Consider the following 17,473-nt stretch of genomic DNA (forward strand, 5'->3'; position numbering starts at 1 on the left):
GCGCAGCCCGTCGAGCGGGAACGAGCCCGTTTGGTACGAACGTCGGTGGAGGAAAGGAGCCAGTCATTAGAAAAGCTAGAAGAAGGAAGGAAGAGAGGGCTTTTCAAGGCTTTCTCCATTTCTGCCCAAATTGGACGAGAGGCCGCAAAAGTTTTTCTCTTGGAAGTGGAAATGAGGAGCTCCGACCGAGCAAGGAGGATTCTCCCCGGAGAGGATCACCCAGACAGCAATTACGCCGGCACATCTTCGATGATACGCAGAGCTTTGTCCCTGAATCAGAGTTGCTACTACGTTTGCGTGATTTGATCGCAATTGTTCCCAAAAATATAGCATGAGTGCAGATTTGAAAAAGACATAATGAGCCAAGGGGAGCACGGCAGCTGAGTGGTTAGCGCGTCCTCGGAACAGTGTTAAGGTCATGGGTTCAAATACAGCTACCGGCCGTCCTATGTGGAGTTTGCATGTTCTCCCCGTGCTTGCGTGGGTTTACTCCGGGCACTCCGATTTCCGCCCCTATTCCAAAGACATGCATGTCAGGTTAATTTGCCGGTATAAATTGTCTTTAAGTGTGAATGAGCAAGTAAGTTGTCTGTCCCTGTGTGCCCTGTGATTGGCTGGCCCCAGTTGAGGGTGTCCCCTGCCCACTGCCTGAAGATAGCTGGGTTGGGCTCCCACGCACCAGCGACCCTATTGTGGACAAGCGGTACAGACAATGGAAGGATGGACAATAAGCCAAATGATAACGGACAACTTCTCCAGTTTGAATTTCACTGCCTTTTGATTACCGTATTTTCCGGACGCAGAGTTTGTACATATTTTTTATGGCCAAATACAAGTACTTTTCAAAGACAATTTTCAAATTCCTCCGGGAACATCAAAAGAAAAATAAATCTTAGATTTCAGAGAGCAAGTATATCTGCGATTAACAAACAATTTTTAATCTTGTGTGTGCTTTAATCAAGACATTTGATATATACATGTCGAGTAAATAGTGAATATATTTGTTTTTGAGACTAATCTCATTCCATAAAGGTATTGGGTAAAAATGGAGAGAATGACATACAAGCTAATGCCAGCTGCAGTTAATCACAAGGAAATGAAAGACAATGAAATGAAATGACAAAGCACTAGAGACCAGTGTTGGCATCATTTTTTAGGCAGACTTGTTGAGAAACATTGCAACAATTTCAAGCAAGAAAAGATGGCAAAATCTGCCATTAAAGCACTGCTTAAAGATAAAAAATGGTTTAAAAAGTCGTAATTCTATTTTTTTTACTAGAATATTGATCTTTATTATTATCCTCCTCCTTGATCTGCTATCTTATCGTGGTGGAGGAGTTTGTGTGTCCCAATGATCCTAGGAGCTATGTTGTCGGGGGCTTTAAGCCCCTGGTAGGGTCACCCATGGCAAACAGGTCCTAGGTGAGTGGCCAGACAAAACGCAGATCAGAAGACCCATAATGATGAGAGAAAACTTTGGTCCTCGATTTCCCTCGCCCGGACGCGGGTTACCGGGGCCCCCTTCTGGAGCCAGGCCTGGAGGTGGGGTCCGCTGGCGAGCGCCTGGTGGCCGGACCCTTACCCACGGGGGCCGGCCGGGCACAGCCCGAAGGGACGACGTGGGACCCTCTTCCCATGGGCTCACCACCTGTAGGAGGGGCCAAAGGGGTCGGGTGCGCAGAGAGCTGGGTAGCAGCCAAGGGAGGGGTCCTTGGCGCGACTACAGAAACTGGCTTTTGGGACATGGAACGTTACCTCTCTGGCAGGGAAGGAGCCCGAGTTGGTGCGTGAGGTTGAGAAATTCCGACTAGATATAGTCGGACTCACCTCTACGCACGGCTTGGGCTCTGGTACCAGTCCTCTCGAGAGGGGTTGGACTCTCTTCCACTCTGGAGTTGCCCGTGGTGAGAGGCGCAGAGCCGGTGTGGGCATATTAATTGCTCCACGGCTCGGCGCCTGTACGTTGGGGTTCACCCCGGTAGACGAGAGGGTAGCCTCCCACCGCCTTCGGGTGGGGGGACGGGTCCTGACTGTTATTTGTGCTTATGCACCAAATAGCAGTTCGGAGTACCCACCCTTCTTGGGGTCCTTAGAGGGTGTGCTTGAGAGCGCGCCCCCTGGGGACTCCCTCGTACTGCTGGGAGACTTCAACGCTCAAGTGGGCAATGACAGTGAGACCTGGAGGGGCGTGATTGGGAAGAACGGCCCCCCTGACCTGAACCCGAGTGGTGTTTCGTTATTGGACTTCTGTGTTCGTCATGGTCTGTCCATAATGAACACCATTTTCAGACATAAGGGTGTCCATATGTGCACTTGGCACTAGGACACCCTAGGCCGTAGTTCGATGATCGACTTTGTCATCGTTTCGTCGGACCTGCGGCCGCATGTTCTGGACACTCGGGTGAAGAGAGGGGCGGAGCTGTCAACTGATCACCACCTGGTGGTGAGTTGGCTTCGATGGTGGGGGAAGATGCCGGCCCGACCCGGCAGACCCAAGCGTGTTGTGAGGGTCTGTTGGGAACGGCTGGCAGAATCTCCTGTCAGAAGAAGTTTCAATTCACACCTCCGGCAGAACTTCGCCCATGTCCCGAGGGAGGCGGGGGACATTGAGTCCGAGTGGACCATGTTCCGCGCCTCCATTGTCGAGGCGGCTGATCGGAGCTGTGGCCGCAAGGTAGTCGGTGCCTGCCGCGGTGGCAACCCTCAGACCCGTTGGTGGTCACCGGCGGTGAGGGATGCCGTCAAGCTGAAGAAGGAGTCTTATCGGGCCTTCCTGGCCTGTGGGACTCTGGAAGCAGCTGGCAGGTATCGGCTGGCCAAGCGGAATGCGGCTTTGGCGGTTGCCGAGGCAAAAACTCGGGCATGGGAGGAGTTTGGCGAGGCCATGGAAGCCGACTTCCGAACGGCTTCGAGGAAATTCTGGTCCACCATCCGACGTCTTAGGGGGAGGAAGCGGTGTGCCATCGACACTGTGTATAGTGCCGATGGGGCGCTGCTGACCTCGACCCGGGACGTTGTGAATCGGTGGGCGGAGTACTTCAAAGACCTCCTCAATTCCACCGGCACGTCTTCCTCTGGGGAAGCAGAGCCTGAGGACTCTAGGTTGGGCTCTCGTATCACTGGGGTTGAAGTCACCGAGGTTGTCAAAAAACTCCTCGGTGGCAGGGCCCCGGGGGTCGATGAGATCCGCCCAGACTTCATTAAGGCTCTGGATGTTGTGGGCGTGTCATGGTTGACGCGCCTCTGCAACATCGCGTGGACATCGGGGACAGTGCCTCTGGACTGGCAGACTGGGGTGGTGGTTCCCGTCTTTAAGAAGGGGGACCGGAGAGTGTGTTCCAACTACAGGGGAATCACACTTCTCAGCCTCCCTGGTAAGGTCTATTCAGGGGTACTGGAGAGGAGGGTCCGCCAGGAAGTCGAATCTCGGATTCAGGAGGAACAGTGTGGTTTTTGTCCTGGCCGTGGAACACTGGACCAGCTCTATACACTCTTCAGGGTCTTTGAGGGTGCATGGGAGTTTGCCTGTCCGGTCTACATGTGTTTTGTGGACTTGGAGAGGGCATTCGACCGTGTTCCTCGGGAGGCCCTGTGGGGGGTGCTTCGGGAGTATGGGGTAATGCCCTTTGTCACCGATTCTGTTCATAACTTTTATGGACAGAATTTCTAGGCGCAGCCTTGGCGGGGATGGAGTCCGGTTTGGGGGCCTCAGCATTGCGTCACTGCTTTTTGCAGATGACGTGGTGCTGTTGGCTTCCTCAGCCCGTGATCTTCAGCTCTCGCTGGAGCGATTCGCAACCGAGTGTGAAGCGGCCGGGATGGGGATCAGCACCTCCAAGTCCGAGGCCATGGTTCTCAGTCGGAAAAGGGTGGTATGCTCCCTCCGTGTCGGGGAGGAGGTCTTGCCCCAAGTGGAGGAGTTCAAGTATCTTGGGGTCTTGTTCACGAGTGAGGGTAGGATGGAACGGGAGATCGACAGACGGGTCGGTGCAGCGTCTGCCGTCATTCGGACCCTGTACCGGTCTGTCGTGGTGAAGAGGGAGCTGAGCCGAAAGGCAAAGCTCTCGATCTACCGGTCGATCTACGTTCCTACCCTCACCTATGGTCATGAACTTTGGGTCATGACCGAAAGAACTCGATCCCGGATACAAGCGGCCGAAATGAGTTTCCTCCGCAGGGTGGCTGGGTTCTCCCTTAGAGATAGGGTGAGAAGCTCAGTCATCCGGGAGGGACTCGGAGTAGAGCCACTGCTCCTCCGCGTTGAGAGGAGCCAGTTGAGGTGGCTCGGGCATCTAATAAGGATGCCTCCTGGACGCCTCCCTCGGGAGGTGTTCCGGGCATGTCCCACCGGCAGGAGGCCCCGGGGCGGCCCAGGACACGTTGGAGAGACTATGTCTCTCGGCTGGCTTGGGAACGCCTCGGGGTCCCGTCGGATGAGCTGGAGGAAGTGGCTGGGGATAGGGACGTCTGGGCTTCCCTTTTAACGCTGCTGCCCCCGCGACCCGACCTCGGATAAGCGGAAGACAATGGATGGATGGATGGATGGATGATCTTTATTATCAACACAAGTGATTATCGTTGTTTAGGTTCTCTATGTTTTATTATTTTGGGTAGAAACCTTTATACATGTGGCTACATTAAAGCAGTTTTAGTCTAGCTTATATGCTATGTAGGCTTACTTGCAAGTATATTCGGTATTTGAAGTTGTTTTGGTTTTGCTGGTCAATTTGTTTTTTAAAAAAGAGATGAATATATTCCATCTCTGCTTCAAACTGCACAATCATTTCATTGTCAAGTGTAGGGTCACAGTTTGTCATTCGGGTGGAAAGGTAGGTCCTCATGTCGGCTCAGTTGAGAATCACTGCTCTAACTCATTAGAATCAAAAGTGAGAAAAAAAAAAATCAACAACACTATTTTTATTTTATGAGATGGAACGATCTATTCTTGAAGGTTTCCCGATTCTCTCTCCATCATCAGGAAGAAGCGATTCGGCCTGAACGGAACTAACCTACAAAGTACCCGAAAAAAGATCTGGCTCGAACAATCGATGGGCAAAAAGGGGAGCTAACAAGCCAATAGCATTGCGATCCCCGTTGAGAAGCGCTAAAAAAGCAATTTGGGCACCGCACGGAGCTTTTGCGTCAATGCTGCCGCCATTAGGCCGGCACCATTAAAGCCGGCACCATTAAGGCCCCCCTCCCCCGCAATCGGCGAAGGGCTCATGGATCGTGCGTCGATAGGCGCTCACCTTCAGTCGAGGGAAGAAGCAAACGTTCATGAAGGTGTGCACGAATTCCAGGTCCTTATCGATGTAGAGCGCCGCAATGAAAGCTAAAAGATACAAACACAACATCATCTTAAGCCAAGGGTGTCAAACTTTTTTAAGTTCGGGGGCCACATGGTAGAAAAAAACACTCACGGGGCCAGACTAGTGAGAAACAAAAAAATGGAGAGGTTACACGTACGTGAATACCTTAGACACGCTTGTCAGTAATAACGTAACATATTAAGAGTTATTCATATAACGCTGGCATAACGAACAAGCTTACCAAACTATCAGCCCCACTCCAAATCAGCCGCTCCAATGAAATATTCATCCTTGGTGTCATCTTTACCGGTAAATAACTAATCAAATTTAGTAGGAAGACAAAAAGCTGCTTTGCTTCTTCTTTCCACTAGTTGATATTGTCCACCCGAGCCTGGAGCGCCCTCTTGTGGTTAAGTGTGAAAATAACATGTTAAGTCATAAACAGTACCAGGAAGAAAAATTTTAAACTTAATGATATCATAATTGTTGATAATTTCACCTATCAGTATCAACAGAGTGTAAATTGCACCCTCAGCCAAACTATGAAAAAAAAAAAACTGCAACTTATAGTTCGTAATAATACGGCATAATAAAGTTTTGAAAGATTTTGAATCACGTAAAAAAAAAAGGGAAAAAAAATTGCAGTTCTGTTGATACTGCTACTAAGCAGTAAAAATAACAAGATCTTAGATTTATTAAGTGCTTTTTGCGGACTCTTCAGGACACAGTATGATGAAGCGCTCCAAAGTGCAGAGAGCGTTAAAGCCTTTGGACTGGGAATAAAATTGCAGCATGTCAGCACACAAAACACAATAAAGACAAAGTATTTTTTTTAACTTTCATTAGCCTGATGGCTCTTTGCTCGCCAGTGGAAAAGGAAGCCGTGCCAAAACACTAATGGCGACGTTTACATCATGCAAAACATGATGACGATTTAACGGGACGCCAAAATCGGACTCTCGGATGTTTAAAAAGTACTACAGTTGATCCGTTCTATAACCATGTGGATTAAGTGATTTTCCGCAAAGTAAGAGATTATATTTACATATACAGTATAGGAGAGCTGTCAAATATAATTTAATTGTATTTCAGAATAGATTAAGGGAATTTCAGATTTGGAACATTTTTCCAGGAGTATTATTGGTAGATTAAAAGTGCTTTTTAGACTATATTATCATGGGGCAGCAGCAGCTCAGGAGGTAGCAGGTTCGATTTTCGGCTCCTCTGAGTAAAATGTCAAATGTTAAGTGTGCTTGGGCAAGGCACTGAACCCCTAATGCCCCTGATAAGCAGGTAGGCACTTGGCATGGCTGACTCTGCTAACGGTGTGTGAGTGTGTGCGTGAATGGGTAAAGTACATTGTATTGAGATTTGGAGGTTCTTAGTGACTGGTTAAAGCGCTATATAAATGCAGTCCATTTACCATTTAAGGAAAGACAGGGTAAAAAAGAAAAAAGGAGAGAAACATGAAAAAAACTAAAGAAAATAAGAAAAAGGGTCCGCACAGGTACTAAGCCACCTGAAATATACCCACGCAAGAAAACAAGAACAAGCCACACTGAAGTTAAAGCCGCAGTGTGAGGAAAACGTAGCGGCTTGTAGTTTGGAATTTACAATCGAACTGGTACTGTGGGAATACTTACACTCCAGCAGGTCGGCTAGCGTCTTGGTCCTGAGCGCAACGGGGCGCTTGCTTTTGTCGTTAGTGATGGCAAACTCTTGCATGCCGAGTTCTTCGGCCACTTTGGCTTGTGTGCGGTTGTTGACCAGCGAACTGCGCAGAAGCTAAAAACAAAAAAACACAAGAGTTCAATATATAGGGAGCCCGTATTTATTGAGAGCTATTGAACATTCCTCAGTTTGCCCTGCTCCTTATTTATGACAAAAAAAATGTTTTTAAAACGTCCACTTGCAAGGATTCTTTTTCTAATTTTCAATAGCGTCCCAATCGTCAATTGGTTATGGCCACACAGCAGTGAGGGTATAGTGAGGGGAAATTTTTGTGTGCATTTTTTCCATTTCTTAATCATTGCAAGCTCCATTCCCATGGGTATCATGGATTTGCTTCTTCCTCTAACATCCCTGCAAATATCCCATAGCTGATAAATACAGTACAAAAAAATACAGATACAAGCTTCGTTTCCATGGTTATCATGTTTTTGCTTCTCCTTTAGCATCACTGCAAGCCTTGAGACCCATAGCGAATGTATACAGTACAAAATAAATACAGTATCGTATCACTTAAGTCTCTGCATTTGTAAAACAAACAGAAATATATCAAAAGTTGAATTAAATTGTCTTAATTGTCACTTATATCAACGTTGGGAAACATTGGAGGCAATGAGATTAACATGGCACTCCAGAGTAAACATGTAATAATGACTTCAAAGAAAAAAAAAATGCTAAAAGACTATCAGCATTGCTCCTTCTATTTCCCTGTTAATATTTACCCCGCGACCCCACTGAGGATAAGCAGTGTAGCTGATGAGATGAGATTTACCTTAGCATTAGGGCGAGCAAAAAAAAAGCACATTTGTGTTACAGTTACATTTGTAATATTTCTTGCCATATATTTAATTATAAACCAACCTATCAACAAGAAAGAAAGGGAGCATTGTGGGAAGCTTGATAGCAAGCTTTAGCATCACTGCAAACCCATAGCGAATACAGTACAAAAATACAGTGTAGTTTCACTCACTCACAAACAAAGCACACAAAATTCTTTAACTAACTAAGAGACAGAAAGGCATTGTGGGAGGGAGTTTTGCCCAGAGCATTTTGGAAGACCAATAGCAAAGCAGAATTTTTAATGACGTGGACCAATAGAAAAAGGGCATCTTAGAGAACTCTGCGTTATGCATATCTATCTACTATCTATCTACCTTGGTCATAACCCTCAAGAGGGGTGGCCGACAGCAAGACAAACACATACAATAACAAAGAAAATAAATGGAAAAAGAAAAAAAAAAAGCACACACACACACACACACAAATTTTTGGACCATGGCCAACCCAATTGCCCAAACACCCAAACAAGTTAGGCACCTCGGTACCTAAGTTGGTCATGCTTTCGTCCCTCCAGATGAAATGGGACACCAGAAAGCGGCCATGTCACTCGGGTCAGGGTGACACAACACACCAACAAGAGCTCAAGCTTCCATTATACTGTATTCAGACCTCTTTCCTGTAGTGCGTATGCATGAACATGGAAAATGTCAACCTTTTTTTTTTGTTTTTTTCTGGGCTAATTTGTTTTGGTGTGGTATAGTGGGTAAAAAGACAAAAAATAATCTTATTCCCTACTGAAAAGTGAAAATGTCTTAAGGCGGGGTCACTATATCCCAGACGTCTGCTGAACATATATATTCTGATAATTTTTGTTAATGCGGTATTGTCGGGGAAATGTCGAAAAGCGGGGCCAAAAACATAGATTCCCCACGTAAAGAGAAAATGTCATAAGGCGGGATCACCATATCCTAGAGCTTTACTGTACATCTATGCGGAATGTAGTATATGAGCTGATGCTCACGGCAAGTATGAACATGGAGATTTCCTATTTTCAATCCTGCATCCAATTTGCTTCCATGTAAAATGTCAAGGCAATTACTGCAAGAGACTCCCACCCCAGCCAAGAAAAAAAAAAAAAAAAAAAAAACGCAGGATTTTTCTTTTTCTTGGAATAACTTAGGAGACTGCGGGAAAAGGTCCACTTGTTAATTTCTTCATGAATAATGCAACAATCTGACATGGGCATACATCCAACTTGTGCGTGACCAAACTAGAGTTCTTTCCACAAAAATAAAGGTATATTGAAAAACTAAGAAATCATTCAGTCACACTGCCAAAGACTTATTTGCACATTCTTTATGAATTATAATTGTATTTTTTTGTCCTAGCAAAACAGTATTTTCCAGACTAAGTCTCTCAGGGATATAGGTTGCACCAGCTAGAAAAAGAAGGAAAAAACATGTACAAGTCGCACACAGAGTGTATGTTGCATTTTTGGGGGAAATGTTTTTGATAAAATCCAACACAAAACAAATTCATGTAATCTTAAAAGGTAATTTAAAATCAAAATAAAATAGAGAATGCTTGTCAGTAATGACGTAACATATTAAGAGTTATTAACATAACGGTTGTATGAAGAACATGCTTACTCTAAATCACTTGATCCAATGAAATCTCCATCCACCGTGTCACTTTTACCGGTAAACAACTCCTCCAACTCGGCAGAAAGACGATAGGCTGCTTCACTTTCACTTAGTTGTCCCAGCACAGGCGGTTTAGTGTGAAAATGACACGTACCGGTTATAGTACAGTACCAGTAATAAACATTTAAAACTCAATAATAGAATAATGTGTTAATTTCACATATAATTCTCACTGGAGTATAAATTGCGCCCCTGGCAAACTATGAAAAAAACTGACTTGTACTGTGCAGTACTTATATATTTATTGATTTTTATACATTAAAATATATGTTGTGGGTCTTGGGAAAGTATTCAAACATCTAAAATTACTGGGAATAATTTTGGAAAAAATGGCTGGCAGTGAAAAGGTTGTCAATCATTACGTTCGGGTTGTGCTGGGCTTCTTTCTTTTTTTTTCTTTAAATGACTGACCAAGCCGCACAACTTCTCACTGTTTTGCCTTTTTAGTTTTTGGTTCTTTAAGGTACCCTTAGAACTAATGAATGATCCTCCTTTCAATGTTTTTCTTTGTGTCCCTGTCTCTATCTCTCTCTAAGTGCCGCTCGAGATGTTTAAGGAGATTACGAAATTATGTCATTAACAAAAAAAAATTGTAAATGCTAAATTGTTGTCCTTTTAAAACATTTATAATATGCTAAAAGGTCCACAGAAAATATCATTCGGGTGAGATTTTTCATTTCTTACTTGCCTGAGTTGGCTATTTTGTTGCATGGTTTGAACACCTCTTTAATGGCCAAATACAAGCACTTGTTAGGCCTTTCCAAGCCAACTTTCCAATTTCTCCAGTACAATTAATAGAAAAAATCCATAAAAAGCCATAAAGTGGCCTGCAAGAGTTCAAAAAAAAAAAACCACAATTTATGCACTTTGTGCCTATTTTAGATGTTACTATCCATGTCTTTTTCTGTATATTGACTGGTATAAACGAACCATTATTTACTAACGTGAATTTTTTAACGAATGCCAGCTGCCGTTAACCACAAGGGAAGAAGAAATGCAATGGAAAAGCGCAGCCTCCAGAGAGCAGTGTCTGCCTCATTTTGAAGCAGACATAGTTTTTGATAAGGCCTATTAGATATTAGATAGAAGACTTGAGTTGACCCGCTAAGTTGCTGTGCCTTGTTCTAGCTCTTTCTGATCTTGAAGCACCTTCAGACACATCCAGTAACCAGATAAGGCCATTGGGTCACGTATTGGCACATTGATGAGGCTGAGATCTTTCCCGTGTACGGGTGGGCGGCCAAATATAAGGTTAGGGACTGTTAAATAGGCACACTTTTACCCGCATCATGCTGCTCATTACTTGCATCTAGTAATGCTTACAATATCTATATCAACATGTTGCATTATGTATTATATTCCTTTTACTTTATTATTGTTTTATTTTCAACACAAGGATACTGCTGGAAGTGTGAATTTCCCTACAGGAATGAATATAGTATCTATCCATCTATCTACCACAATTTGATTTTTTTTTTGCTTCTGGTAAACGAAAAGGGGGTAAATGGATAACTTTGTTATGGTTTTGCTACTGGATAAATGGAAAGGAGATTTCATAGAATGCCGGTTGCTTATTTTGACTCACTTTGTTGGGTGTTTTGACTATTGGCCAAACATGTTGTTGGTTTTTGAATTCCATACCCTTTCGGGCTGATCTGTTTTTTGAGACATTGAACATTTAATACAAGGAGGGGGCTTGGAAAGGGCTTTGGGAAGTGATGGAATTTCCCTTATCTGAAAGCTCCTATCCCGGTTTTCCTTGGAAGTTCAAAATCGATTGATGTCTTCTCGCCTTATTTTAAGTGTCTATAAAGTTTAAACTCAACAGTCCCTAAGCATCAGGTTCTGGCACTAAACAGCTTCTGAATGCGGAAATGTGAGACAGAACTGGCGCCATGTGGAATTATTCATCATGGAGAAAAACAGTAATTCCCCAGTAAATGTTTGGAGGTTGCCTTAAATATTGCAAGCACGACTAGCGGCAGAGTAGCAGGCATCGTGTACAACATATTCTTACGCAAAAGGAAAAGAAGCAAACATGTTAAATATAGCAAGACGCGTATGCGAGTGAGGAAAAAAACAGAATGCGAGAAGATGTGGAACTCGCCTGCTGGCTGACTCACTTGAGTTGAATGAGAGCTTTTATTGAAATCCATTTTTGTTGGACGGATGGTTTGGAGGACTAATTCTGCCATATGTAGAAATAACAAACTAAGCATAAATGCCATAGAAATAAAAGAACAGATAAATAAATCGCATACTACGGATTTATATAAAATTTGGGAGCGGCTGCAAATGCAAATTAAAGCACGCAATTCTCTTGCCTCATGGCAGAGGGCGATTGTGAGACCAAGGATTCTGATTTATCGTGTATTTTGTCATGTACTATGTCACAACGAAATGTTATTCAAAAGAGGGAGCGGGTCAAACTGGCAAAATGTTCATCTATTGGCTGATCACCGGGTGCACCAATGAACTGCAACAACAGCCATTTCGTTCATCACTGAAGAATCAATAAGTGAAAAGCCAGGCAACTAGGCCGCCACCTCATTTGAATACAATTGTGTTGCGACAAAAAACACGACAGAACAAAATACACGACAAAATACACCACAATATATACAATAGTATAAACAGAAAAAAATCTCGTCAAAACTAGTGAGGACCTACACGACAACACAACAAAATACAAAAAAATCTTGAAAAACCACGACAGAACAACAAAATACGCTGAAAATCATAGGACCATATCTATCAATCTACATACAGTGGAACCTCGGTTTTCGAACGCCTCTCAGTTCGAACAAATCGGTGTTCGACCAAAAATTTCGAGAAATTCTTGCTTCGCTGTTCGGTCAAAAAATCGGAGATCGAAAGCCGGTACGCTAGGGTGCGATGCTGAGCGGCGTACGGGTGTTTTAGCCCCTAATTATGCCTCCGAAGAAGGTCAGTGCAAGCAGGACAGGTGAAAAAAGACAAGTTGTTCGTACAACTATTGCCTTTAAGAAAGCCATAATAGCTAAATATGAAAGAGGTGTACGAATTTCCGATCTTGCTTGTGAATACAGCATGGCTAAATCGACTATCAGTACGATAGTAAAGAATAAGGAGGCTGTGAAATCGTGTGATGCGGCTAAGGAAGTTAGCGCTATAAGGAAGCAACTGCCGCAAGTTTGGAAGAGGTTAAAAAACTTTTGATGATTTTTCTCTCCCCACCGTCCACCACAAAGGTAAGAAATCCTATTCATAATCCTTTTTTTTATTTTTACACGTTCATGTTAGCATAATCTTTCGTACGGAAGATAACGCGAAGGTACGATTAGCCTGGGTTAGCTTCATGTTTACGTTCATGGTAAACATTCAGGCTGTTGGAACGGACTAAAACGATTTTACATTACTTTTAATGGGAAAAAACGATTTCGGTGATTGAACAAATCGGCTTTCGAACAGGGTTCTGGAACAGATTATGGTCGAGAACCGAGGTTCCACTGTATGTACTGTATGTATATATATATATATATATATATATATATATATATATATATGTAACCGCGTTGTACGTGTCCCACCAAAGATCCACATTCACGCTGGACTGGATGATGAGGTTTTTATTATTACAGTTCTGCAAATGGATGAGTCACAACATTAGCTTTTTCTGCTGGGTCTGATCTCTTTGATCTCTTTGTAGTACTCTGGTAAAACTGACAAAACCCCGCCTCCTGGTCACATGTTAGAAGCCAAAACCAAACCCCACCCCATACCAGCAGATGGCACTGTTGGACTCAGCATTGCAGGACATTTACCAAAAACTATACACATATTTTAGCAGGAATTTCAATAAAATAAAAGTTATTATTACACCCGTTACATACACCCCCCTGAAATTCTGCTAAATATGGGAGTGCTACACTAAACAGAAAAAAAAATCACATGCCAAAAAGGCAAATACTGATGAAAAAGAGGACACGAAAACTGGTACAGTATTACAAGGAACAAACTGAAGTGCATGTCAGTTCTAAAACTCTCCCAAAAAGGAGTGTGAAAAGAAAGGAGGCGATGAAACTCCTAACTAAGCACAGACTCAAAGATGCCTGTTACATCTCTGAAATATCAAACATTGTTCCTGTAGTTGTAAGTGCTCACATAGGCACAATTCTTGTTTCTTACTCAAGCTTTGTTACTCAAACTGAAAGTGCATCTCTACTGAACTTAAACTAGGAACTTGCAGATATTGCGGACAGAGGATTGTCACCTACCACATGGTCATTCATCTGACAAATAAGACGACTAGGAGGCCTGATGGACTGGCGGACCCTAAGACCATAACGGTTAGGTTGAGCACAAATAACCTGAGCTTGAAGGTCTGGGGCAGTCAAGTCTAAACAGTCAGTATCAGGGGAGTCTGCGTCCAGATGGTCAGTGTTCAATGGGGTCTCGTCTGGGAGACCCATACCCAAAGGGATCATGTTTTCAGAGCACTGTGATGGGCTTTCCGTATTGTCACTTGAAGTATGGTCAACATCTTGTTCGGGGATGTGCTGACTTCCTCGACTGGATGTATCAACACTGCGAGAGTCGGACTGGGCATCAGATCTGCTGTCTAGTGAGTTATCCTCTAACTCTGGATGAACTTGCTCTTCACCTGCCTGTATCACCCAGTTTACTGTACGGCGCATCAAAATCTGGGTGGGCCAGAGTGACACCTGTCACGAGGTCGTGCTTCAGTGTTTCAAAGGCGTTCTGGCATGCATCGGACCAATCTGCAGGCGTCAGCTTCACTTGACCTTTCTTGCGGGCTCTCTTGCGCTTATGCTTGTCACCAGATTCAGATGTGAGCCTGAACAGAGGTTTTGCCTTCGCAGAACATGCTTCAATGAAGCTTTGGAAATACATCACCATGCCTAGAAAAGATCTGATTTTACTAGGGCATGGCGTCTTGCCATCCGACTCCATTAGATCAGCGACTTGTACGTCATTTATCGCTCTCACTTTCTCGGGGTCAGTCCGAATTCCATCCTCACTGATGACATGCCCAAGAAATTTCACAGTCCGTCTGAGGAAAAAACACTTTTTGGGTGCGAGCTTGAGGTTGTGTTCCTTAAGGCGAGTAAACACCATCTGCAGGCGTTGGAGTGCAACTTCCTCTGTGGGGGCAAACACCATCAGATCGTCGAGGTAACATAATAGGCTCATGAAATTCTGATCACCAAATATTGACATCATCATCCTCATAAATGTTGCTGGGCTGTTGCAAAGTCCCTGAGGGAGCCGGTTGTACTCGTGAAGGCCGAATGGTGAGGAGAATGCCGTGTACTTTTTGTCGTCAGGGTGCAAGGGGACATTGTAGTAGCCTGACGTCAGATCCATTGTGGAGAAAAAGGCATTTCCCCCAAGTGCGGCCAAAGCATCAGCTTGATGCGGTAGTGGGTAGGCATCCTTTATGGTTCTTGCATTAAGCCTTCTGAAATCAGTACATACCCTTAGTTCTCCATTCCGCTTCCATATGAGAACAAGCGCAGATGCATAGTCGCTAGTCGACTTCTGAATAATTCCTTTCTCTTCCATCTCGTTCAGAGTCGTCCTCAGTTTTTCATACTGACTTGGTGGTATACGTCTGTAGGGTAGACGGAACGGCTTATCATCAACAAGGTGGATACGATGTACAAACTCTTTGGCCTCTCCACAGTCCATCTTATGGCGAGAAAAGATTGACTCGAATTGTTCGATGATATGAAGGAGCTTGTCTTTACACTGCAGCGAAACCTCACATGACTTCAGGTCAATGTCTTGCAGTCCCAGAGCTTCCAATGCACGCATCATGTCCTCTTCTGACCTGGGTCGGACCTCTTTGCTCTGTACACTCTGCACGTTGCACTTGACCTCCTCTGCATTGGGCAGGTCTTCCGCTGCGATACAAGGAGACACATCTGCAATTTTCCTGTTTCTTCTCAGCACCACAACTCTGTCCGTGGGATTAAAGACTTTAACAGGCACCCATCCATCTCCCCAGAGTGGAGTAACAACTCGTCCGACAAGGACTTGTCTGGGCGCAGCCTTAGATTGGGTTGGCTCAACGACAACTGTGCTGCCCGCTGATGCCCCGGCCAACTCAGGTAACTTGCCCCAAATAACGTACTCGGTCCGTGGATTCAGCGTCACGCAACTTTTGATCTTTACTGTCCCTACCTTGTCTGGAATGCAATCACCTCTCCATCTCTCTGTGTTGGAAAGCATTGACAGGAATTGACTGTGGTTATCGGACAGACCGTTGTCAGGAGTGGAAACTAATCTCCAATAGCCATCAGTACTTTTCAATTGAGTCAAAATATATTTGATGGCATTGCTGCCAAGGATCATCTGTTCTGTCTGGCCTGGCACCACCATTACTGGTATTATCATTTGGCACCCGTAAACTGTGACGTGAATGTCGTACATATCTCTGGGAGAAACTTGGTGTCCACCGCAGCCTACAATGACATAATCATCGGCCGTGTAACTCATCATATCAGGGAATTGCTGCAGGAGGTACTTAGCTGTGTCCTCACTTACTGTACAAGCCATCGACCCGCTGTCCAACAGCGCTCTGAAAGTGGGGCCTTCTTGCACAAGTACAGGTGTGTAAAACAGTTCGTCAGTCTCCGCTATTCTCTGAAACCCCTGAAAGATCAGCTTCTTCGATGGAGGTATCTTGTTGCTATACAACTCATAAATTGATTTATTGTCTTGCATGTCAGGCTTCACATTAGTGGTGGGAGGTATACTCAGTTGATCTGCACTGTTCTCCCCTAAGCGCAGATCAGTTAGTTTCCCTGAGGCAGCGGGACAACTTTCGTCACTGGACAATCACGTCGAGAATGCCCTGGGGCATGGCAGTGAAAGCAAAGGTTTTTGTCTCGGCAATGAGAGAGAGCACTGTGTTCGACTTCTTTGCAAATGATACATGGCTTGGCAGTGAAACCATTTATTCTGGCTCCAGGTCGCCTGGTTGGAGCTCCCCCTCTCTCTTGAAACTGGTTCGAGGTAACACGTATCAGAACTTTCTCCAACATACTAATAACGTCCGTTAGAGAGACATACTGTGGGCTCGAAGTCTGAGGTGGCTCGTGCACGAGGGTTGGACCATGGTTCACCTCAGCTTTGTGTACGGCAATTTCCGCTCTATTCGCAGGTTGTTGTAGGGAATCTGCTTTGTAGCTCTTCTCAGCGTGGTATTCATTCAGCACCTCTAGTACCTCACATGCTGACCACTTTTCGATGGTTTTTGATCTGTAAGTGAGTGCCAGTTCCTTGCATGGGCAGTTCCTAATAAACATGCGAGTAACCTCTATTTCAGGGTTGTCAAATGTTTTGCCCTGCTCTCTCAAGCACTCAGAGGCAAGGTCAGCTGCTCTATTTAGTCTCAGCCAGTAGTCATAGGGGTCTTCCTGGTCTTTGGGCAAAGTTGAATAAAAGTCAGCTAAAGGGACAGCAGAGTACTTGGTACAGCTAAAGTATTTCCTGAGAAGACTATAAATCATGTCAGGGCGGGTATAGACGTCTATATTACTGTTTCTAATGCTAAACCTAACTACATCTTTAGCTTTTCCTCTCAAATGTATAAGGATTTCCTCTGCTTGCTCTTCAAGTCTCACATCACTCCTTTTTATAAATGTCCTCATTAGATCTTCCCACTCATGTATTGTTATTGAGTCTGAGCCATCCCCAATAAATGACGGCGGTTCCTTAACCTTTCTCTGCGTAACCACCTGACTCAATCTGTTTGCTACATCTTGTGTGGCAGCAGCGTTAGGAGCTACTATATTATGTGACTGTATATTTGAGAATATGCTATCAGCCAATTTATGTCCTATCTCCTGAATAATATTTGTCATGTGATCAGCTAAACCCTCAGAAATTTCACTCGTGGAATTTGGCGTAGATGTGGGTCTGACCTGAGGTGAAGGTAGGCTAGCA

General features: G+C 44.5%; 1 protein-coding gene across 1 annotated transcript in view; it reads right to left on the reverse strand.

Moving 5' to 3' along the window:
- The window catches only part of drosha (drosha ribonuclease III), a 182,847-nt gene that overhangs the window by 13,957 nt on the left and 151,417 nt on the right, over positions 1–17,473 (reverse strand). Inside the window, exons 27-28 of the mRNA XM_088322279.1 lie at positions 6,953–7,094; positions 5,250–5,332 (exon numbers count right to left, since the gene is read on the reverse strand). Of these exons, the coding sequence (XP_088178405.1) occupies positions 5,250–5,332; positions 6,953–7,094 (225 nt within the window). The remainder of the gene's footprint in view (positions 1–5,249; positions 5,333–6,952; positions 7,095–17,473) is intronic.

This window comes from Urocampus carinirostris, chromosome 18, assembly GCF_059441175.1.
Source record: "Urocampus carinirostris isolate Australia breed hairy pipefish chromosome 18, RoL_Ucar_1.0, whole genome shotgun sequence".
Lineage (NCBI taxonomy): Eukaryota > Metazoa > Chordata > Actinopteri > Syngnathiformes > Syngnathidae > Urocampus > Urocampus carinirostris.